The sequence below is a fragment of the Armigeres subalbatus genome, chromosome 2, assembly GCF_024139115.2.
Source record: "Armigeres subalbatus isolate Guangzhou_Male chromosome 2, GZ_Asu_2, whole genome shotgun sequence".
NCBI classification, from domain to species: Eukaryota; Metazoa; Arthropoda; class Insecta; order Diptera; family Culicidae; genus Armigeres; species Armigeres subalbatus.
In genome coordinates, this window is record NC_085140.1 from 328,070,221 (window position 1) to 328,095,386 (window position 25,166).

At 39.3% G+C, this 25,166-nt stretch overlaps 1 protein-coding gene across 6 annotated transcripts in view; it reads left to right on the plus strand.

Moving 5' to 3' along the window:
* The window catches only part of LOC134212722 (atrial natriuretic peptide receptor 1), a 96,393-nt gene extending 71,506 nt beyond the window's left edge, over positions 1-24,887 (plus strand). For 5 of the 6 annotated variants that reach the window (XM_062690813.1, XM_062690812.1, XM_062690811.1 and 2 more), the window contains exons 5-16: positions 5,435-5,512; positions 5,710-5,986; positions 6,707-7,141; positions 21,469-21,589; positions 21,658-21,773; positions 21,931-22,009; positions 22,225-22,345; positions 22,732-23,254; positions 23,296-23,638; positions 23,698-24,311; positions 24,373-24,520; positions 24,576-24,887. In XM_062690813.1, the coding sequence (XP_062546797.1) occupies positions 5,435-5,512; positions 5,710-5,986; positions 6,707-7,141; positions 21,469-21,589; positions 21,658-21,773; positions 21,931-22,009; positions 22,225-22,345; positions 22,732-23,254; positions 23,296-23,638; positions 23,698-24,311; positions 24,373-24,520; positions 24,576-24,651 (2,931 nt within the window). In that variant the 3' untranslated portion in view covers positions 24,652-24,887. The remainder of the gene's footprint in view (positions 1-5,434; positions 5,513-5,709; positions 5,987-6,706; positions 7,142-21,468; positions 21,590-21,657; positions 21,774-21,930; positions 22,010-22,224; positions 22,346-22,731; positions 23,255-23,295; positions 23,639-23,697; positions 24,312-24,372; positions 24,521-24,575) is intronic. The other variant, XM_062690815.1, reaches the window with a different exon arrangement.
* Positions 24,888-25,166: the final 279 nt, after the last annotated feature.

A 25,166-nucleotide genomic window follows, 5' to 3' on the forward strand; every position in this document is an offset into this window, starting at 1 on the left:
TAAACCTTAGGAATTGTCACGACTTTCACATATATTCCCTGATGAATGAATTAATATTTTGAATAATGAAATAAATATATAAAACAAATTATTCATTACGTGTCAATATCATGATAGGAAGCTGAGAGTTGGGAGATTACTTTATTTATGAACGCAAGTATCGCTGTTATTTTTTTTAGAGTCTGTCATTTGATTTGACTTTTGTACATTATTAGCTAGTTGAATGTTCAAACAGCGAAGTATGATACTTAATATCTACTTTTTTTTCTATCCACGCCATACAATTTAAAGCATTGAATTTAACAAATCTAACATCGAACACCGAATTTTTGTTGATAATGTTTGTCTGGTACTATTCGAACTTGCGTGAAGCCTGAATCAGAGCCGTTTACTTAATTTGGTTCTATCGTTTAACACAACATATGTTTGACGTTTGAATTTTGTTTTGGTTTAATACCATCATTGAAGCGCGTCGACGCGTTTGAGTGTGTATCGCGTTGCTGGGAGCAGCATCTGCGCGTGAACGCGCGTCGACGCGTTTACTACGATGAAATAGTTCGACCGCCATCCGTTGAAGCGCTGGCATCGCTCGTTCGCCCGTTTTTCGCAAGAGTGGACTATATTGTTAATATATAATATTTGACTTCATGTAGCTAACTAATTCTAGACGTCAACGGTTGTCAATCGACGTCAGATGCAATAAAAGTGCATATAAATGTGCAGCGCAATGCAGCTGTCATTGAGTTTGACATCAGTTTGAAGTTTAGCGGTCCGATAACTGCAAAACTGTTGCAACTATCGAATTGCAGTTAAATAGCATTGCAGTTAAATGACTTGCTGTTATCGAACGTCTACTGTACTCTGAAAAACTATGCTGAAGACTCCATGTTGCTAACTAATCAGGTTCCTGAGATGCAGATTGATGTTTTATGCAGAAGAAGTTTGAATGCTCACTAGTGTCACCGCATGCAAAAACTTAGAATTATTTGGATCAGTTGTTGGGCCGCTAAGATACTCTGATCAACTTTGCTGAAGACTCCATGTAGCTAACTAATCAGCTTCTTGAGATACATATTGATGTATCATGCAGAAGAAGTTTGGATGCTCACTAGCGCCACCTCATGTAAAAATTTAGAATTATTTGGATAAGTTTTTTTTTTTGTTAAATATCTTGGCTGTGCATATGCACAGCATATGTTTCGAAATGGACAAATTGATATGAAATTTGCGAAAAGAATCCACGTGTCTTGGAGGGACTCGAACCTCAACCTCCTACTCTCTAGATAGGCGTGATAACCCCTACACAACAAGACCACTTAAAGGTCACGTTTGCGGAAAAGCCATCAGAATCTGAGTACCAACCTCCACCGCGGTTAGCTCTCTTTTTGCAAATTGAATATCTTTCGGATGCTTGATTTGCCCAATCTCCACATTTGCTTTACTGTTGTATATCCACAGCCAAGCGAGTGCACATTGTTTATTAAACGAGAGGATCGCACTCCATGCCCCCCAGCAACGGACTGGGCGGGACGGTATAGAATGCGAATTCAATCGCACTCTGCTGTGCCAAAGGCTTGCTTGGCTAAAGCATTTGATGAGTTTGATTGCCTTTAAGTTGTTGAACCGCCAAGATACTCTGAACAACTTTGCTGAAGACTCCATGTAGCTAACTAGTCAGGTTCTTTAGGTATAGAGTGATGCTGTTTGGACGTTCACTACTCATTACTTGATTTTTGTATGAAAAAGTTCAGTATTCTATGGACGCTTACGCCACCTAGTGAATCAGTTCCGATTTTAATTATTCACTATATGGAAGATATTAGTTCAAAGAACAATATTGACGAAGACATGTCTAACTTCAGAGCCAAAACTTCGCAATAGATATAAAAACTGTAACTGATCTATAAATAGATCACTGGGCGTTAAACGCTTCTGATCTATAAATAGATCCCTTGGCGTTTACGGGTTAATCAACAAAAGAAACTCTTTTGACTTTTCAGAAACAAAATTATTGATTAAAGACATCGCAGATGTGTGCCATTATTTTTCATAGAATCGAGGCCATCGAAGTCTACATTGAATAAAATATGCAAATATTTTCTACCTCTTGAATGTCAAATGGCACTTTTATCGAAGCGCCATTATCGAACGCAAAATACTGGATAGGTTAAAAAATGTAGGTTCATTTTGGGCAAAAAGTGCAAATTTGGTATACCTAGGTCACTGCGCGGACGAAACTCTCTCTCTTTCGTTCTTCATGAAGTTTGACATTTACTGGCCCTGTTGTTTTCAAATTTCATAGTAATGAGAAAGAGACAAAGCAGTTCGTGCAGTGCTCTATAAATTGTAAGATGCTTTCCATAAAGAATGTGTTCTGTCAAACTTTAAGTTCAAGATCTACTCATTATCTTTCGAATGAGCCGTGAAGATCACGAATCAGACATAAAATACTAAAAAGAAATATGAGCAAAATCTTTGTCATATTATTTAGAGGCTGAACCAAAAACTTATAACTAGGAGTTTATGCCTAACATACTTTTGCGGTAGAAGATTTTCCTCCTTGTATTAAAGCGGCGGAAAGTGGAGATTTTTTGCAGACTACGATGTCACACTTTTGATCGGCTCCTTCATCCATCGATGCGCAACTGCCTACCAAATATCCCAAACGACCATCTTATTTTTCATCTCTTTTCGTTGTTCTGGTGGGTGGATACTATTGGAACAGTACAAACTCGTCTCAAGACACGTGATGGTAGTGCAATGCTAATCAAACGATAAATCATGACGAAAGATCTTCTTTGGACACGAAACCCCCCCTTCACTTATTCACCGGTGGACATCCATCGGCTAGTCCTTCTATCCATGTGGGACACAAAACCTGATGGGAGCAATCTAAAAACAAATTTATTTAATGTCCCGGTACGGATCACCGCCCTTCCAGCGCCACGCTACATCATTTGGAAGCGCGACCGTCCATCTGATGAACGTCGTTGGTGCTTGCGGCGTAAGGGATGCTGCTGGATACTATTACTGCTATACTTCTTCAGACCGGGCGGGTGCTGTGATTTTGCCGCGTGCTAAAACAATTGTTGTCGTTATTTTAATGCGCTTGGTATTGTCATTTCGCACCGTTTAGCACGCGATTTGCGCATTACTGGAGCGTGTTATTGGTCTATTATTTCTGCAGTGCGGCAGCAGCATCACCATCATCATCATCTAGGCTGCTTGGCGCATTTCAAGACCATTGTCAGTAGGAAAATAAAGATGTTTGTACAGCTACAGCACGTAACCAGTTGGATTGTCTCGTGACTTACTGCAATTTCTTATCTGATAAACTTTTTTCAAGCAATTCCATTAGATGGATCTGTCCACACATAACGTGCGAACTCAATCAATTCTTCTTTGGTTCGATTCAATTACGGGGGAAGAAAGGTACCTTCCTAGATGATGAAGCGATAAAAGAGAAAGAGACATTTTCCGTCCGTTAAGCACGAAGACAGTTATTGGAAAAAGGTTTTATAAAGATTGTCCACTCTCAGATGTGCATTGCTTCAATCTAGAGATATGTTTCTTTTGTTTACATTATATGATTGGTATCAATTTCGACCACCAACGTGTGCAACGAATAATGCTGGGAGTGTTTTTTTACCATACCATTACCATTACCATTACCATGGTCCTAGGTCGCGTACGCTATTTCCAATGCTGTGTTTGTGACTGATAAGCGTGCGTTTTTCAATGGTTGCAATGTACTTTTAATAGTCCCCGACTGTGAACCTCATTCTCTTATAAAATGAATATATTCAAGAAATTTATAAAATGTCTATATAGTCCAAATAGAATATCATTGTTGGTAATTAACTACGAAATTTATAGTTTATGTAGAATAGAAAAAAAAAGTATGATTATCATTTTAAAAATATTTTCTAAAGTTTATTAATGAAAAAAAGGCATTTTTATTTTAGTAAAACATTGAAGTCATTAACTTAAATTCTTATTCATTTTTGAAAAATTGTTTGTTAATTTTACTAACGTAAATTTTGATTTTCCATAGAAAGTTTTTTTTAAAGCTTTATCAAGATTTTCAGCCCGAGGCTGGTTCATCTCATGTAAGTCATTTTAATTGATATGTTTATGGAAATTTTCAATGAAATATTATATTAAGTTATTATTAAAGCTAATTTTCGTAAACTGTATAAATGAAAATTAATTGGTATGTGTTCGTATCTGCATAACTCGATATATATGTAGAGGTGTGCGCCGAAGAATTTCTAAGTGAATTAAATTTTTTGAGCGAAGAAAGACCGTTTGGCAGAAAGTTATTTAGCCGAATATGTTATTTGACTGTACAAAGCATTTGGCCGAAGCCCTTCTAGCCGGAAGTTTTTTGGACGAAAATGTTATTTGGTATAAAGGGACATACGGCCTAAAAAGTCGATTAGCCGAATATGTCATTCAGCCGAAAATGCCGTTTGCCTGAATGGATATTTGGCAGAAAGGACATTTTCGAGATAAATGGTTCTTTCTGCCAGAAGACCATTTCTACAAATCGCTATTTTCAGCCAAATGACTTGTTACGGCAAACAATTCTGTCGGTAGTTTACCTGCTTGGTCGAAAGTCTCTTTCGGCCATACGTCGCTTGCTTCGACATATTAACCGTTTTTGTTATAAAGGCTCAGCTTAGCCAAATGAAATTCGGCTAGATGACTTCCGACTTAACGTGTTATTCGGCTAAGTGGCATTCGAACAAATGGTTTTCCGCCGAATGATTTTTGGCCTTACGACGGGAAGGGCCATTTGGACTGAGGCCACAAGGCCGAAAGGTGTTCCGAATTTATCATTTGGCCCAAATCCATCTGGCTAAAAATGTCGTTTAGTCGAAATGGACATACGACCGAAAAAGTCGTTCGGCCGAACTGTTCATTTGGTTGAAAAAGTCGTTGGCCAAATAGGTAATTTGACCGAAAATGCCGATTACCAAAATGATACTTTGACCAAGAAGGCCGAAATAGTCGATTGGCAGAAAAGCCAATTTATCGAAAATGTACCTTTTATTGCTTTTCTCACCGAAGAATAGACTACAGTGCAAATTTGTCGAAGTATACCAAAACAAATGTTCACACGTCCAATTGTTTTCGAACGCGCAATCCAATCCAATTCTTGCACCTTTTTTCACACCCCAAAAAGCTCTTTCTTGCAATTGAGACGTCAACGTATATGCATGGACAAACTAATGGGAACACATTTTGGTGGGACAATATTTTTTGCAAAACTTGCAATACCATATTGCTTATTTTATGCCAATATTTGGGTATAATAAAAAAATGATGGAATAAATAATTCTGATAAAACGTTAGGTAAATGCGTTTAATGATAACACTCAGATGCTTTCTTTTTTTAAATCTTTATGTTCCATACTACCTCGTGGATCAGCCTCCATCAGAAGGTGAGCTGTCGGTGACATCCGGAATCCTGGGTCGCCTAAGTAACAAATGGAAGAACGAAAGCACAGTAAGTTCAACCCTTATTCCCTATATCCCTGGCCCAGAATTTTGCATAATGGGTTTCTCATTCCATTCTGACTTCCAACCAGTTGAAATCCGAAAAACAATTTCATACGTGACGTCTAGAATTTTCTGGGCAAAATATCTATCCTCTTTCAATTTTCTTCTACCGATAATCGTGGCCACTATCTTCACGTCCCGCAGGGTATATTCAAGGACAAATCCAAATACCAAACGTTGACTCGCATGTCGTACTGCCAGTGCCGCCTGAAGCTGGTGTTTTCCAGCATTTTCCACACGTTCGACTGGAGACACATTGCCCTGATACTGGATCGGTCGGATTTGTTTTCACTGACTGTGGGGAAGAATCTCGAATACGGGCTCAAGGAGGAAGACCTGCTGACCTGCGTGCGGGAGCTGGATGGCAACGACGAAGAGGACCTGGATAACTACTTGCGCGATGTGAGCATGTACGCTAGAGGTGAGTCGTTGGTGTCAGTGGCTCCGGGCGATTGACATTGAAGAATATTTCCACATGAGCAACAATAGGATGGTTTTTATTAATATTGAAAAAGGTTTCCAATTGAATGAAAGTATTTCGATTTAAAAACCATAATAAAATTCTATTTTTGCGTTAGTCTATCGAATTTAAAACCAAATTATGCTGGTCAATTTTTTGTTTCATTTTGAAAACCAATTTCCATGTCATTTTCAGTCTGTTTTATTAAAGTCGTAAGGGTTGCATATCTTTTCATGCTGAATGGTCTGAATGGAGCCTGACTACTGAGTACTCTTACGTTGGGTGCAATCACTTTAGTCGAGATATTTGTACTGCACCGTGACTGAAATCCGATGCTTTGCATTGAGGATGAGGCATCAGCAAAATGAAAAAAAAATCTAGCTTGACAAACCTTGCGGTCATGGCCAACAGAAAGCACCCGCATATCCAGCGCACATTTCATCGTACATTTTGACAATAAAATAATCAGAGCATCAACCTCACAACCATTTCGTTATGTCATTATTTTCATTCCATTCCACCGCCATCTAATTAATGGTGCCATCCCGGCTAATTGATTGGCTTGTTGTGGGCCACCAGTTGCCTCCCAGCTGCAATAAGCCCTAATTCATTTGGCAATTTCCTGTCCCATCTGGTCCCAATTCAATGTTTACCCAGAAGTTTTTCTCTTCCCCTTTGCAGTGATTATCCTGTCCGTGCGAGGTAGTTTGGTGCGAAAGTTCATGCTCTCGGCGCACCGTCTCGGCATGACGAGGGGTGAGTTCACATTCCTGGACGTGGAAATCTTCCAAAGCTCCTACTGGGGCGATCACTACTGGGAGCTGGGCGACGAGGACGACCAAACCGCCCGTAAGGCGTATGAAGCCCTGCTGAGAGTTTCCCTGCTGCAGCCCACCTCCCCCTCGTATCAGTATTTCGCCGACCAGGTGCGCCTCCGGGCCAAACGGGACTACAATTACACATTTGTGGAGGACGAGGAAGTGAACTTTTTCATCGGCGCCTTTTTCGATGGAGTTTACCTGCTGGGAATGGCGCTGAACGAAACACTGAACGAAGGTGGCAACATCCGAGACGGGACGGCAATAACGCGGAAGATGTGGAACAGAAGCTTTGATGGTTAGTATGCGGGGAAAGACAATATTTGTTGTTGATCCTGCGTAAGAAATTGGACTTTTTTTTGTAAGTAAATAGTGTTTCATTTCGAGCTAAGCTGATATTTAGTTTTTGATCTTATACATATATAGGTGCTGTTGGCTGTTCATATCTTATTTTGTTTGGGATTTCATGTTTATAGCTTTAGAATACATGTATTTAAACTATATTATCAGTGAATGATTCATCGCTTGTATCGCCAATCTAAAACTTAAATTGCACGGGGGGAAGGGTCGTTTGGTCGAAACCCATTCGGCCGAAAGCCACTAAGCCGAACAAACCATTAGGCCGAAACCCATCTGGCAGAAAGTCATTTGGTCGAAAGGGTCATTGGCCAAATGACCTCGAACTACTCACTTCGTGCTTCTCATTTTTTACAGTGAGAAGTGAGAAATGAGGATAGAGAAGTGAGACGTCTAACTTCTCACTGTGAAATGTGAGTAGTTTGAAGAGACGTCTAACTTCTCACTCCTCATTTCTCACTTCTCGCTGTAAAAAGTGAGAAGCGCAAAATGAATAGTGAGATGTCTCACTACTCACTTCGCGCTTCTCACTTTTTACAATACACGGCACGGCAAATGCTGGGTAAAGCGTGCCATTGGTACTTCGCGTACCTGAAGGAATAAAATAGACCCCATTTTGGGGTCCTTAGCCTCTCACCCAGCAACTCCTATCCCTACCTCCTCGTGGCGCTGGCCGGGATACGAGCAACCTTAAGGAAGATCGGGTAACCAACTCCGGTGGGAACTATGGTCGTATGCTGACAGGGAAGGGGGGATTTGCTCATCTCCGGAGGTGCAAATCTGATCGAGCGTCTGTTTCCCATGTTAGGGGCGGCTGATCATCGTCCGAGTGCCAGCGAAGGACTCTAAACTAAACTGTCACACCATATTGCATCGTGTCAACATCGAGAAGGCAGCCCCTTTAACGCGGTGTAGGTAGCGCAACCTCGGTAAGGTAGCCTACCGAAGATTCTATAGTTACCAAGAAAGGCAAGAGTAGAGCAAACGGATTGATTCAATGATTGGAAAGTTGGATCTTGGAACGTTAGAACTTTAAATGAACCCACACGTGTCGGGCTCCTGGCTCGTGAGCTGCAGAAGGTCGGCGTGAGTGTGGCAGCAAACCAGGAAATACGGTGGCCCATAACTGGAGAACGTGAATTCCGTACGGTGGATCCCATAGCGAACACTTCATTCAAGTACCACATCTACTATAGCGGCTGTGACAGAGCAGAACGAGGAGTTGGCTTCATGGTGATCGGGAAGCAGATGAAGCGTGTTATCCGGTGAAAGCCGATAAGCGACCACATTCGCGTGTTGAGAACGAAGGGCAAATTCTTCAACTATAGCCTGATCAGTATCTATACCCCAACGAACGATAAGCCTGATGACGTGAAAGATGAGTTCTATGAGAGCCTTGATAAGGCCAACGGAGAATGCCCAACACATGATGTAAAGATTGTCATCGGGGATGTAAATGCGCAGATCGGAAGAGAAAGTTTCTTTCACCCGGTCTTATTCTTCTTCTTCTTCTTCTTCTTCTTATTGGCATTGCTTCCCCACACTGGGACAGAGCCGCCTCGCAGCTTAGTATTCATTGAGCACTTCCACAGTTATTAACTGCGAGGTTTCTAAGCCAGGTTACCATTTTTGCATTCGTATATCATGAGGCTAACACAATGATACTTTTATGCCCAGGGAAGTCGAGATAATTTCCAATCCGACGCCCTGTCATTTGTACGGAAAGCCTTCATTCCGCTACCAACGATAAAATTCTGCGACTTGTGACCTCTGCTGCTGCTGCTAGAGGGATGGTAATCAGCAGTACCTACTTCGCACGTAAGAATATCCGCAAACACACCTGGCAACATCCGAATAGAGACACTTGCTCACAGATATATCAAGTGCTGATCGACGGACGACATTTCTCGGATGTTATAGATGTAAGGTCCTTCAGAGGTCCGAACGTTGCCTCGGATCACTACCTACGCAAGTGTCAATGGCGCGCGGCATAATACTGCGCCAGTGCCCACCATGTGCAATGACTGAGAGAGGAATTTGCTGACAGACAAGACTATGGTGGCAGCCAGATAGAAGGAGCACTTCGAAGATTTGTTGAACGGCGGAAATGAAGGTGTATTGAGGAGCAGGATGGACATAGTCAGCGACGGTCAAGCTGTGGACACCAACGCTGGACGAGTTAAAGAAGGCTCTGATCGAGCTAAAAAACAGTAAAGCTGCTGGGAAGGAGCTTCTCAAACACGGAAGTGAGCAGCTGCATCAATCAATCCACCACATTATCCAGGAAATATGGGAGGATGAAGAACTGCTTGCCGGCTGGTTGGATGGCCTCATATGCCCAATCTAAAAGAAAGGGCACAGACTAGAGTGTGTTAATTACAGAGGAATCACCCTTTTGAACTCGGTGTACAAAATCTTGTCGCGTATGACGTAGACTGAGACCGCTTGAGGAGTCCTTCATCGGCAGGTTTTCGTGAGGGCCGATCAACGACGGATCAGATGATTAGCTTGCAGATGATCCCTAGCAGCACATATGTTCCAACTACATTACTGCAACTTATATGTGATCGGATTCAGTCACAATCAAGTTGCTTCAACCATTTTTGTCTGAGTTGTGCTGCTCGGGATCCTTGATGAATTCCGGGAGTACAACTTGCAAACTCACCATCTGTTCATTGATTTCAAAGCAGCGTACGATTCAGTGAAAAGAAATAAGCTGTGGCAGATAATGTCCGAACATGATTTTCCGGCGAAACTGATACTGACTTATACGTGCAACGCTGGATGGCTCGAAATCAAGTATTCGGATTGCAGACGAAGTGTCAACCTCGTCTGTGACTTTAGATGGATAGGAGCAGGGTGATGCACTTTCGAACTTATTGTTCAACCTTGCACTCGAGGGCGCTATTAGCAGATTTGGCGTGCAGAGGAACGGCACTATCATCACACGGTCGTATATGCTCCTGTACTTTGCAGACGACATCGACCTCATTTGAATCGATCGCAGAGCAGTAGTCGAGGGTTTTGTCCCACTGAAGAGGGAGACGGCGAGGATATGCTTAATCATCAACTCTACCAAGACGAAGTACATGGTGGCAGGTAGAGATAGAGGAAGACCTAGTGGTGTTGGTGCTGAGGTAGTGCTTGATGGGGATGTGTTTGAAGTTGTTGAAGATTTTTTTTTTACCTTGGAACGCTTGTGACATGTGACAATGACGTTTCCCGTGAAGTGAAAAGACGTATTGCTGCTGCCAATAGGGCCTTTTACGGATTACGTAACCAGCTTAGGTCCCACAATATGCAGACGGAAACGAAATTTGCTCTACACAAAACTCTGATTCTACCAGTGGCCCTTTATGGACATAAACCTGGACATTAGAAGAGGCGAACCGTAGAACTTTCGGGGTTTTCGAGCGAAAAGTGCTCCTCGGAGGGAAACTAGAAAATGGTGTGTGTCGCAGACGCATGAATCATGAGCTGTATCAAGTATACAAAGAAGAAAATATCGCGAATCGTATAAAATACGGCAGACTTCAGTGGACTGGTCACTTAGTGCGAATGTCGGAAGAAAGAATAGCGAAAACAATATTCAACAGAGAACCTGATAGGGGCCGGCGACTTCGTGGAAGGCCACGAACACGCTGGCTGCACGCGGTGGAATCGGACCTTTGGACCCTGAACGTTCGGGGAAACTGGAGGAACATCGCCCAAGAGCGACGATTATGGAGCTTTGCAATACGCCAGGCATAGGTGTAGCCAACCAGGTATCCAGGTAGGTAGAGACGTCTCAATTTTCATTCCCCATTTCGCACTTTTCCAAAGACCTATTGGGTCAAATGTCCTATTCGGCCAAATGACCCTTCCGGCCAAATGTTCCTTTCGGCCTAATGACCCGTTCGGCAAAATAACCCTTTCGACCACATATACACTAACTTTTTCTTTTTCGAGCTCGGCAAAATCGGGCACCGCTGAAGCTCATTTAATTTCAGAACTGAACTTCAACAGAAAATTTCGTATATTACTGATTTTCAGCAAAATAATTACTGTATCTCAGCAACCCAAACGTCGCCTTTACTGAGATCTTGGCCACAATCACGGTATACAGACAACAAGGTAGGCTCATAAGAAAAATGACACTTCAAAAGTGACGCATATTTTATCGCCACATGTTGGAGTACAAAAGTAAGCATGCTGAGACCGTAGAGCACCGTCTCGGTTCAGCTTGTACGAAGATAGTACTTACGTCACATGTTTACATTCAAACTGAATGTTTACATGCATGCTGAGCCTGCCTGGTTTTTTGTATGCCGTAGGCCACAATCATGTTTGCTGAAACTCGGCGGTGCCCACCTCGGAAAATAAACAAAAAATGCTTTGATCTCGACGAAATAAATTAAGTGTGTAGGCACGGATCAAGAAGGCAGCTTTTACGAGCCTACGAAACACGAAACATGGGACTTTTATTAATTTACTAGTCGAACCTGCCCGATCTTGCTAGAGTTGTTTTTTTTACCTTACTGTCAATCGTTTAGTTTAGTTGAAAGTTTCTTCAGAACTAATAAAAACGTTATACATATTTTTATGTTTTGTTCATCTTTTCCTGCGAAATATTATATCTTTTCTTGTATATGTAACACAGCTGATCTCAAGACGAATGCCAAATCCACCCATCCGTTCGTGAGTTATGTTGCCTCGAAGGAAATGCAAACTCATGTTTATATATAGAGAAGAAGATGGGCAATTTAAAGTTCTGATAAATTGAAAATTTGAAAATGGAATTTTATGTTCATATTGCTTTCTATCCGCATTTTTGCCAGCATTTTTCAGAATTATTTAATTATTATTTTTTCTTTTTCTCTTTTATTTGCCCCTCACCCCTTCGTTCCTTCCAAAAGATCTTGGACATAAAATAAATATAATATTTGTATCAGCCTAGTTCCTCCAGAGAAAGTGCAATGTAGTCAAGACATTTTTCAAGTTTATAAAGGTACCAATAGTTGAGAGTTCCACTGTTTTAATATAGCACTCGCGATTGTATGACAAATTGCGGAATGTCATTCCGCGGAATTCCATTTCGCGGAGTCCCACATTGCGGAAACCCATTTCGCGGAGTGCTACATTCCGCGGAATGGTGCGTTCCGCGGAAATTACCCATCTCGCGGAATGACATTTCCCTGAATAACCCATTTCGCAGAAACATAAAGTGCACTATTATTTTAATATAATTTGGAAAATTTATTTAAACAAAAAAGGCTATTAGTACTTAAAATACATAGAATCTTAATACATACAAATATACTTAGAAGCATAGAATCATGCAGTAAATAAGGTACACTGGGGGAAGTGGAAAAGGAAAAATCGATAGTGCATGTTTGAATTAGTGTAAAACCAGTTTAAATGATCTAAATGCATTCCATCAAAATGGGCTATCAAAAACAGTCAATTTTGCACCAACTGTGCGGTAATTCACACCATTTTGGTCGCTTGAAATTTATGGAAATAGATTTTAAAATTAGGAGTTATTTTTCCACTTACCCTAGTGGGATGGGGTAAGTGGAAAACCCATGTTACCTTGACCTTCCATAGTGATGAGTAGTTACATATAACTAAAATCAATACGATAATTGCTCTGAGTATCTATTGTGGAATAATTTCATCATCTTAACGGGATAGATCCTCAAGGAATTCTCGTAATAGCTAGGGGAGGGCTGGTTTTACCTTCTCGAACACTAAGTGTAGGTAAAATCTATATGTTCGCCCCAAAGATGAACTTTTTAAAGGGAAAATGGGACTTACAGGGTTATAAACTAATCAACTTATTTTAACGAATTGAGATGATGTCTGTATGTGTGTATTTGTATGTATGTGTGTGCGCAAAGCACGTACAACATTATCAGCTATTCTTAAGCTCTTGTCCTTAACCAATTTGTTCGCAAAAAAAATGCATTCAACGGCAAAACTTGTTATGAATAAAAATTAATGTGAATTATACAATATATTTACCTATCAGTGCTATTTTTAACTTTCTTATACATTTTTTCATATGTAAAACATGTGAAAGGCATCAATACCGATAGGTGGATTAATCAGGCATTTTCTCATTTATATTAGTCCAATCACCACTGGAGTCACAATGATAACAAAGAAGGAACATATTAAGATTCACAGCTATCGAAATAAACCCTAGAGGGAAGAAAAAAATTGCGTGAGAAGAACATTATCCACTTTCCCCACAGTGTTTGATACCTGGGGTAAGTGTAAAATCTTTGAATTATTTGCTTTCTTGGTACAAACCACTACCAATTGAATGGGATTAGTTTAAGTGTGTTGTAACGGTCACCTGTGATATAAATTCACTTGAAAAAAGGACAATTGGTTCAAATAAGAATTGATTTTATGAATGCAAAAATCAACTTTTCGCGAAACCTAAAATTACAGTTCAAGCGTTAACCGTGTTAGTGTATGTATTATACAAATTTCAACATAGTGTTAGTGTGAGCATCAAAGTATACTCTTGCATAATGTTATGATGTGGTAAAAACAGTAAAGTATGTACAATTCCAATTTTTCGAGTCGCTTTTTACACTTACCCCCTTTTTCCACTTCCCCCAGTGTACCTTACATCTTTCCTTGAATTTTAACGTTTTGATATAATGTAAAAGAAAATTTTGCTAGCCAAATTGTTTCCTTTGAAATAGAAGATTGGCATGTATGATACATTTGTACAATGTTGCGTAATACTTACCTCATTCGCATTCAATAATCATTGAATTAACAACTTTTTCATTTTAAAATATGTCATTGAACGAATGCTATCTATTGAATTCATCCTTCTTGTACATTGTTCAAAAATTCATACAGCTTTTAAGTCTTGTGTACGAGGAAACACGAATACTGAACGGATCCCAGTTTTGCCTTATACCGGGCAAATGCGTGCAGTTCAAGAAGGTAGAACGCAGTTTTAGCCTAATACCTAATATAAAGAAGGCCAATCCAAATAATACGTGCGTATAAAGAAGGCCAATACAAAAAAAATCAATATACCGGGCAAATGGGGGCTACCCCGCATAAAGTCATTTGGCATAAAGCCGTTTGGCATAATGGTCATTTGGCACAATAGTCGTTTGGCATACGTAATGAGAATGATCTTATTTTCATTAATCACTAGCAGACCCGACGAACTTCGTTTCGCCTAAAATTAATTTATTCTCTGCTTAGTTCTCGAGTTATGCAGAAATTTCTGTTTTATTTGTATGGGAGCCCCCCTTTCCAAATGAGGGAGGGGTCTCGAACCATCTTAAGAACCCTCCCCGGCCCCAAAAACCTTTACATACAAATTTTCACGCCGATCGGTTCAGTAGTTTCGCAGTCTATAAGGTTCAGACAGACAGAAATTCATTTTTATGTATATAGATATTCTTTACGCAACTTAAAGCTGGACTTGAGCATACACTTCTTGATATTGACAATAAAGAAGGCGCATGCTTTTAAAGAAGGCATCATCAACTCTTTTTCATTATCCCGAGCAATCGCGTAATATAAAAGAAGGAATGATATCCCCTGTCACATTGCACCGAGCAAACGCGTGCCGAGCAATCGCGTAAATTAAAAGAAGGAATGATCTCCTCCCTTTTTGCATTGCACCGAGCAAATGCGAGCTTTATTAAAAGAAGGCAGCATCAATTCTTTTGCATTATCGCAAACAATCGCGTAATTTTGAAGAAGGAATGATCTTCTTTTTTGGATTGATCCGAACAAACGCGTGCAAACGCATTATCCCGAGCTATTGCGTAATTTAAAAGAAGGAATAATCTCCCCTTTCGCATTGCACCGAGCAAATGTGTGCTTTGAAAGAAGGCATCATCAACTCTTTTTCATCATCCCGAGCAATCGCGTAGTATAAAAGAAGGAATGATATCCCCTTTCGCATTCCTCCGAAAAAACGTGTGCTTTTAAAGTAGGCATCACCAACTCTTTTGCAATACCCCGAGCTATTGCGTAATATAAAAGAAGCAATGATCTCCCCTTTCGCATTGCACCGTGATTTAAAAGAAAGGCCACATCACGTGTTTCGCCTTATCTCGAGCATCCGTTTGATTTTAAAAAAATGATACGAACAAAGAATCAATAAAATAGAATTACTTTTACTTTCACTTTTTGGGGAATATTACGTTCTGAGGAATGGTCTCCGACGGCAAACGACTATTATGACAAATTATTTTATGCCAAACGGCGTACCCCCGGGCAAATGCGTGCATTAAAGAACGCAGAACCCAGTTTTTGTCTTGTATCGAGAAAGCGTGTGTATGTAAAGAAGGCCAATCCAAAGATTTTCAATACACGTGGGCATCGTAGCCGTGCGGTTAGCGACGTCAATCGTCTAGCTAGACGCATGTGCTGTGGAGTGTGGGTTTGATTCCCGCCTCGGTAACGAGAAAACTTTTCGTAAAGCGAAAAGTTCTCCACTACTCCATTGGGTGTTGTGTGAATGCTCCTGTCCGTTGTCTCATGCTGGTATGTTGAGTGTTCAGTCTGGGCGACCTCTGATCGAAGACGGGGTTTTTCTGTCTTTTCTGTTTTTCCAAATGTCTTCATTTAAAAAATGCAGTATTTTAAGAAATCAGAACCGCGCTAATACGTGCATTTAAAGAAGGGTGAATTCAGTGCTTTGTCGTGTGTCGGTAAATAGCATACATGCTAGGGATCCTACATTCAGAGATATGCGAACGCGGTTATCTTGAGCCAATCAAGCATTGAGAGCTGTCAAAATCTGAACCAAATGAACATTGTTATTGTTGCGGATTGGAAGGTAATTGTAATTGTAAATGAAAAGATTTTACGAAAAGTTTTGCCGTATAAACAATTTGTTTTACATTGGCAAGTTGAAGTAGTCTAGTTTATGCATGGTACTTTGTTCATTTGTATTGCACTTTTATATTAGTGATAATACACTGTTGGACGTTTGATAACGAAATCTGAAAATGCCATTGTACTCAAAGTCATGTTTGAGCTCCAACATTGTGCGCCACGGCAAGTGCTGGCAGCGTTTGTTCACGAAAGTAACAGCGTTGCTAAATCGTCTGGAAAAGTATTCGCACATATCTTAATATAGGATCCCTAATACATGCTGAGCAGGCAAAGAGCAGGGTGGCCACTGAACCGGGAAAACCGGGAATTAACCGGGAATCAGGTAGAACCGGGAAATAACCGGGAATTTGATTTTTAGTTTTGTTTAAACAGACATAATCATCTATTATAATCATCTAATTAACTTCTTGTCTGTTTTTAGAAACAATTTTTCTAATAATTGTTTACATTTTATTTAAATACTAGGATTCATGAAATGCTGTTTGAATGAGTTTTGTTATCAAATTGTTATAGTTGTTTTATTAGCATGTACATTTTTATAAGGAATTTTTATGAGCTCAGAAATCCCAATTTTTCCGTGGTTTCTTAACAGTTGAATAATTTCTTCGTTTTCAGCATAACAACACAGACATTCCTTGACAATCATAGGTTTTAGAAATCATGTCTTAACTCATGAATTATGTTTACAGAAATTTATCAATCTTTTAAAAAGATTTTTTTTTGATTTTCTGGAAGATTTTGCCCTCAGTATGAGTTTTTGTCCCATCGAAGGAAAGTGGTTACCTCCAATACACTTTTCAAATCAAAATCTTCCACATAATGTACATATTTACATAGGAGATTTTCAGAGAACTGTAAATAAATAAAAGTGCCAGAGATTTCAGAAATTTCAGGAATAAATTTTTCAGTTCAAATATTGAATAAATCATAACCGATAGCCATTTTGCTTCTAAGATCCTTTCACGTATCCCAGCTTTCTACTCGAAATACAAATACATTAGCTCTTAAATCTGCTTAGAGTTATATGTTTCTTAGTTAAAACTTGAAAAAACTTATTAAACAATTGTTTCTATTCAAGAAAACACACTTACCGTCTATAAATCTGATTGATAATTTTAGAAAAATTTATCAGCATTACAGAATTTCCAAAATATGAAAAATCATTCTAAAGCTAAATATTAAACTGGAATCTTAGAGGTATATCTGAATTTAAGATTTTTGAATTTAAGAAGACACATGGTGGTCTGTAAAACCATTAGCGATACTCCATTTCTTATAAAATGATTTCACTAAAAACATCAAGCATTTTAAAATCCGCTTTGAAAATCTCAGAGAAATCTGCCAAAAATATTTCTTGAGCTGTCTCGTTTTTGAATAATGATTCCGATTTTAAGTATGAACATTTTGAAATCATTTAATTTTTCTTAACTCAATCTCAATCTTAACTTCTAATCTCAAGTTCCTAAAGCATGCTTTTTTTTAACCTGATAAGGCGTTGTTTTGAGCAAGTTCATAACAACGGAATACAAATGCCTTGAGCTCATATTGAATAGAAGTGCTTTATGATATGAAAATATCTCTCATCTTTAACTTCCTTTTTTCGGTAGTTGTTATTATTTTTCTGAAGAACGCTTTAATGTTTTTTCAAGAAAAATATTTTGCTTGAAAAATCTTTGATATATTAACCACGATTTGGATCAAAATTATATAATGAGCTCGTTTATTTTTCAAATAAGAAATTACTATGAAGAATATTTGATAGCAATGCTTCTTTCACTTACCAGAGATTCGTTTTAATTAACGTGTTGCCAATGGTATAGAAAAGAAATAACGAATGCAGAAATAGCTTTGATTCACTTCTAACAGTAACTGCTAGAATAGTCAAGATGAAGGTACCTATAGGATGGACATGGAAACGATCTGGAATTAAACCCATGGCGTAATCAAACCCATGCACAGTGGGCGCAGCAAGCCAAAAACATCGGTTTTTTTTTTTGCGTGCAAACGGTTGATTTTTACATAGGTGGTGTCTTCGGAAGAAAATTTTACCAAAAAATAAGCTATCCTTTGGAAGATTAGGGTGACCTAAAAATTCGCCTGTTAGGGTGATTCAAAAAATTATTTTTTTCATTTTCGTTCAAAAAATTTGAGCCGCTACAAAAGTGATAGAGCTTGAAAATACAAACAACTTCGTAGAATATACCAACTCTCTATCTTTTAACGGTAGCGAGTTATGATGAAATTTCAAAAAATCGTATCTAAAACCAGTTTTTTTCAAGAAAACTTTTTTTCTTATTGTTTTTCGACATGGACATGTTCTACAAAGTGAACAAGTACATCAAATCACACGTTCTCCTAAAAATGTGGATATTTCGGAGGTATATTAGATAAGTTATTCGATTTTTTCATATTATATAATACAATTTTGCTATGTCCATATCTTTAATTGAGGCAAATTGTGGCAGATCAAACACTAACCATATGAAAGTATAGACATCCAACTATCAAATGCACTATATTTTATCAGGAGGAATTCGGAGGAAATATTGATTTGACAAACATTAAGGTGACTCAAATTAGTATTAGCAAATTAGTAAGGTCCGCTAGATTATAATACTAGAATGTAGGATTAAAACTATGAATTTATAATGTAAGTGAATAATAAATAAATTATGTTACAGCTTTGAAGCTGATCGAAATGGAATCTGCTCTCAAAAAGTATTCAAACGTGACTATTCCCAACAATTGTGTTTTAGAATGTTTATATAAGCTTGTTTCATTTTTATGTAAATCAAACCAATAGCTCCTCCAAGTTGCTTCTATTAAAACAGAATGCATTTGGCATATCAATCCGCTTGATTTGATGTTTCTCAGAGTCCTGATGCTTTGCTCACATTTCCATCTATATTGTAATCGTTTGAACGATATAAAGCTCATTGCGGTGACGAATGAGAAAATGCATGAAAAACAGTTCAGATATACATATTTCCCCACTCATTTTTCCAAAAACTTTCTAATAATTTTTGTGAAGACAAAACGTTTAACAATTCGGGTGCAAATATGTACATAGCATCAGTGTTTCAAGCGAAATAAAAGAATAGGGTGGTCCATGAATATATTTAAAAAATGATTTTTATACTAATTTGAGTCACTTTAATGTTTGTCAAATCAATATTTCCTCAGAATTCCTCCTAATAAAACAGAGTACATTTGGTAGTTGGATGACTATACTTTCATATGGTTGGTGTTTGATCTGCCACAATTTGCCTCAATTAAAGATATGGACATAGCAAAATTGCATTATATAATATGAAAAAGTCGAATAACTTTTCTAATATACCTCCGAAATATCCACATTTTTTTAGGAAAACGTGTGATTTGATGTACTTGTTCACTTTGTAGAACATGTCCATGTCAAAAAACAATAAGAAAAAAAGTTTTCTTGAAAAAAACTGGTTTTAGATACGATTTTTTGAAATTTCATCATAACTCGCTATCGTTAAAAGATAGAGAGTTGGTATATTCTACGAAGTTGTTTGAATTTTCAAGCTCTATCACTTTTGTAGCGGCTCAAATTTTTTGAACGATAATGAAAAAAAAAATTTTTGGATCACCCTAACAGGTCACCCTAATCTTCCAAAGGATAGCTTATTTTTTGGTAAAATTTTCTTCCGAAGACACCACCTATGTCAAATCAACCGTTTGCACGCAAATAAAAAAACGCACGTTTTTGGCTTGCTGCGCCCACTGTGCCATGGCGTATATACTATTAGAACAGGAACGAGCGGTTGCCTTATAACTGCCAAGCCTGTTACTGAAAAAGGGTTACAGCGGAATTCTCTTAATGGGCGGTTTATTCACACATTACCATAATATTTTCTTTAATTTATTTAGGATGTATTGTAATACAATTCCACAGATTTTGATGGTGAATTTAAGTCACATGAAACGATCGAAAAAATGTCGCGTAAAACAAGGATGGTTTGTGAAAGGAATACAACCCCTCATTCCTCGATCATATCTTTTCTCGATACACTTGCCGGGAAAGTTAAAAAATGTGAACCGGGAAAACCGGGAAAAAACCGGGAATTCCCAAATGGAAATTGAGTGGCCACCCTGAAAGAGGCAATGTTTATAGCAGACCCCACACGACGGAAAAAGTTTGACAAACTCTTGATTATTGAAGGAAAAGATTGATGGTGTGAGTGCGAACTCAAAATATTGAAGTAAATAGGAATTAAAGGGAAATAGGAATATTGAGGGAAATCAGAAAAGTTTGATATTCCTTTCAATATTTCCGCTCATCTCCCCTCGCAGTTTGCCCACAGGAGTCGATGACGGTTGAGTGTGTGCGTGTTTTGTGCGTTATACCGCTATTTGATTCGTATTAGTTCAAGAAAAAAATGAGTTTTTCTTCAGCTACGGCCATGCCGGCTAATCAGTGAAAATATTGAAGAAAAGTTTGATGAAAAGTTTGACGAAAAAAGTATTGTCAATATATGTCTCGTGAGGGGTCTGCTTATGGTCAGGTTCGCTTTATCACTTATATTCTATAATGTGCCGCCCAGACTACGAGCTATATCACTTGATAGAGCACCTGATGTAAATGTTCTTAAATCTGACGTCTAATTTAAGCATTCGGTATATCAAGTATTATATGTGGATCATAGTCTGACGGCAAATAAAACACTGTGAAAAACCTCGACAGCCTTACATACAAAGTACAGACGAGGTGACATTTGTAACCCAGCTAAAAAAATTATGTCCCAATTAAATTTTCGGCGAAATGGGTCATTCCGCGAAATGGTCAGTTTCCGCGCGATGTACATTCCGCGAAATGATTTTCCGGGATATGTCGCATTCCGCGGAATCGGACTCCGCATGATGGAATTCCGCGGAATGGCATTCCGCAGTTTGTCATACAACCGCACTCGCAACTATTAGCACACTACCGCAATTATTGGCGTGAAGTAGTGAATAAAATAAGGCACTTTAGAGGCCATCCACAAAGTACGTCACGCTCTTAGGGGAAGGGGGTTCGAGCAACGTGACAATTCATATAAAATTTTTAGATGTTTCGTACAAAAAGTGTGACGTGCTTTATGCATCTTTATAGTGATATTTACTTATTTTGAATGAGTTCCCAATTTCATTTGCTGTGTTTAATCAGTACCTAGATGTTGATGAAATTGCACTATCGTTACTAAAGAGACACCCTTGACTATTGGAATATCTTTAAAATTCACGTTTATAAAGAAACAAAAAATACTGGAACGCCTACTCTACCTACCTGAGAATCTGTTTTGTTTGTTAATTAGCTGATGCCGTAGTTAGAATTAAATTCTTTCTTCAGATGAATCTGTTGCACTGATAGAAGAACTTTGTCACCCTTCCTCCAAGGTATCACCGGAAACGTGCGCATCGATGACAATGGCGATCGCGATGCTGATTATTCCATTCTGGACCTGGACCCCATTACTGGCCGCTTCGAAGTGGTAGCCCATTATTATGGACGCACCAGGTAATCATCAAACTGTGAACATCCATCCGTAATCGTTAACCCTTCATTATCATCATCATCATCGGCAGGGCTTATTCACCGGTAAAAGGCAAACGAATTCACTGGCCAGGAGGACGGGAAGGCCCTCCCCCCGATGTACCCAAATGCGGCTTTCTGGGAACATCACCATCATGTCAAGGAAGCGGTAATGAAGCTAATCCCATCGACCTATTTCCTAAGCTAACACCTGCTCGCATGTTAAGGAACGCTTTGGAATTATTTTTCCTTGACAGTGTCTAGGACCAGCACGTGTCCAGTTCAATGTTATCTCACATTTGCATTTCGTATCCATCTTTTCGCAGAAATAATTCTAATCTACGCGTTGATCGGGTTCGGTATAATATCCGCTTTCGGAGCAGCCGTCACGTACATTCTTTGCAAGTAAGAAATAATAATAAAGATTCCGAAAAAGTTTTCCTAGGGTTGCCCCGCGTTAACCGGGAATTCCTCACGTTTACAACACGTGCCGCAACTGTCTGTGGTCAGCACGTTTCGTTTGTTCTTGCGTACGTTGTATGTCCGTTTGGTGTGCTGATTTACTTTCACCCTCTCACTTTTTCCTACATGCGTGCTACCGAACCGGATGACGACGACAGGCAGATGAAGTTAAATAATGAATTGAATAACATGTCCTGGCGGGTGCGACCGGACGAAGTTCTGCTGGAAGTGGGACGTCTTTTCGGCAGCAAAATGGGATTGCAGAAACTAAATTATGAGGTAGATCTGCTTATTATAGACTTTGTCTGGGAATGTATCAACATTGTTGAATACCAAATGTAGTCATGAAAAGAACTATTGCCTATTTGTATAACTGCACTTGTTCAATGGTTCTTGTTCATCTATATTAATGCAAATAAGCTCAGATTTCCTTTGATTTAACTCGTGAAAAGATAAAGTGTGAGTGACCCGTAACGTAAGTAACCCAGTTACTGTTGATTGAGTTGTGAATAATCTATGAGTTAATCGTTAATGTAACTAGTGCTCCAAGTTTCGTAATTACTTATTTGTAGCGAATTGGACGTATAGGCAAAGCCCGGTTTGGGTTAAACATTGAACACATATCTTATCATAATTTATATTCGAATTCTAACGTCTTCTTTCAGAATTTCTCTCTCCAGCAATTTGGCAGTTCGGGTCGCGCTTCTATATCCAGTGGCCATTCTCAGTTGCCAGCACAACTATTTACCACCATCGGCATCTACAAAGGGGAACGAGTTGCCATAAAAAAAGTAGCCAAAAAGAAAGTTTACATCACATCCACCCTGCTGTGGGAAATCAAGCAAGCTCGGGATGTGAGCCACGAAAACACGGTCCGCTTCGTTGGTGCTTGTATTGACTTACCGAGACCAACTATTTTAATTCTAACCGAATACTGCCCGAAGGGTAGTCTGAAAGATGTTCTGGAAAACGAAGCCATACAGCTGGATTGGAACTTTCGGATGTCATTGGTTCATGACGTCGTCAAAGGTATGGCGTATCTTCACAACAGCGATGTTGGAGTTCATGGAAAACTGCGGTCCTGTAACTGCTTGATTGATGGTCGATTTGTGCTGAAGATATCGGATTTCGGACTGCGCACGCTTACGACTCCGTCGGAGTTTGTTCGCGATCAAAACTACTACAACAGTAACTTCAATGCACTAGATGTAATCTAATCGATTAATAAGAATTGCATTTTCCAGAATTGCTCTGGGTGGCACCGGAGTTGCTTCCAACCACGATGATTCCGGGGACACCGGCAACTCAGAAGGGCGACGTGTACTCATTTGCGATCATTTTGGAGGAGATCGTTGTCCGAGGTGGGCCGTATGAGACAGCCAGGCAGTTCATGGATCCACAGCAGATTGCGGAACGAGTTGCGGCTCACGAAAGTCCACCTTTCAGACCATTTGTTGGCCAGCGAGACTGCCCTCCGGATCTGCTAGATCTGATGGAAAGATGCTGGTCCGACAGTCCGGATGATAGACCCAGTTTTATACAAATCAAGAGTACCGTTAAGCTGATAATGAAGTAAAATTCTAAGAAACATGATTGGAATTGTATCTGATGAGTTTTTTTTGTGATTCTAGGGGATTTTGTGAGAATCTTATGGACGACTTGCTACGTCGAATGGAACAATATGCCAACAACTTGGAGAGTTTGGTTGAAGAGAAAACCGCACAACTTAGTATGGAAAAACGTCGCACCGAAGAACTTTTATATCAAGTGTTACCACGGCCAGTGGCACAGCAGCTACTTGCCGGGGAAATGGTTCAACCGGAGCAGTTCGAATGTGTTACAATTTACTTCAGTGATATTGTAGGATTTACTGCGCTTTGTGCACAAAGTCGACCAATGGAGGTCGTTGACTTTCTCAACGATCTATACAGCACGTTCGATAGGATAATTGAATTTTACGACGTATACAAAGTAGAAACCATCGGGGATGCCTACATGGTGGTGTCTGGACTTCCAGAGCGAAATGGGCATGACCATGCGCGGGAGATCGGTCTTATGTCGTTGGCCATTTTGGATGCAGTCAGGTCCTTCACAATCAAACATAAACCCGAACAGCAACTGAAGATTCGTATCGGGATCCATTCAGGACCAGTTTGCGCCGGGGTGGTGGGGCAGAAAATGCCTCACTATTGTTTGTTTGGTGATACGGTTAATACGGCATCTAGGATGGAATCCACAGGCCATCGTATGTAGAAATGATGACTGATGAAATATGCGACTTCCCTAAAATAATCGTTGATTTTCAGCATTAAAAATACACGTATCAGAGGCCGCCAAACAAATTCTTGACAAATTTGGAACGTTCCGTCTAGAGCTTCGAGGCGAAGTAGAGCTGAAGGGAAAAGGAATTTGCACTACTTTTTGGTTATTGGAATGCTCCGAACCAGACCCAAGGTGAAATTTGAACCTGAAAGAGCTATGAGAACGAATAACTTTTATTTATTTCTAGGCCTCCCACACCGATGAAAAATTATATCGATAACGAAGTCCCTTTTCCGATCCTATTTCCAGCTATTGGAAAATAATTTGTAACATTTAAACGAAACAAGATCTAGTCACGGTGTCTTATCAGAACAAATACTCAACAAATCTTAAGATATACATATTTATATTGCTATGTAACGTTACATGGGCTTTTACAATAAGTGTCAACAATGAGTGTCAATTCAAATGGGAAGATAAAACTATATTTAGTCAAACCAAAAATTCCACATAACTGGAAATGAGAATTATTTTGTACCAGAGATTATATCGATCAAAAGTGATAACAAATAAATGGACTGAATGTAAAATACTTTAAACTTGATTTTTTAATTTATTTTTATTATTCTTTGATTATTTTCATCTCCAATTCCAGTACCTAGATCGATAGACTAGTATTGCAGATAAAAGTATAGAATACCTAAACCCGTTAGCCATTACAACGCCTCTGAATATGTATCATTCCTGGGGGGATATCAACGATGTGATCATCGTTGGCGACGTTGGCTTTGACGTTGATTTAAAGTGCTTCGTTTACGTTGACGTTTACCTATTTGTA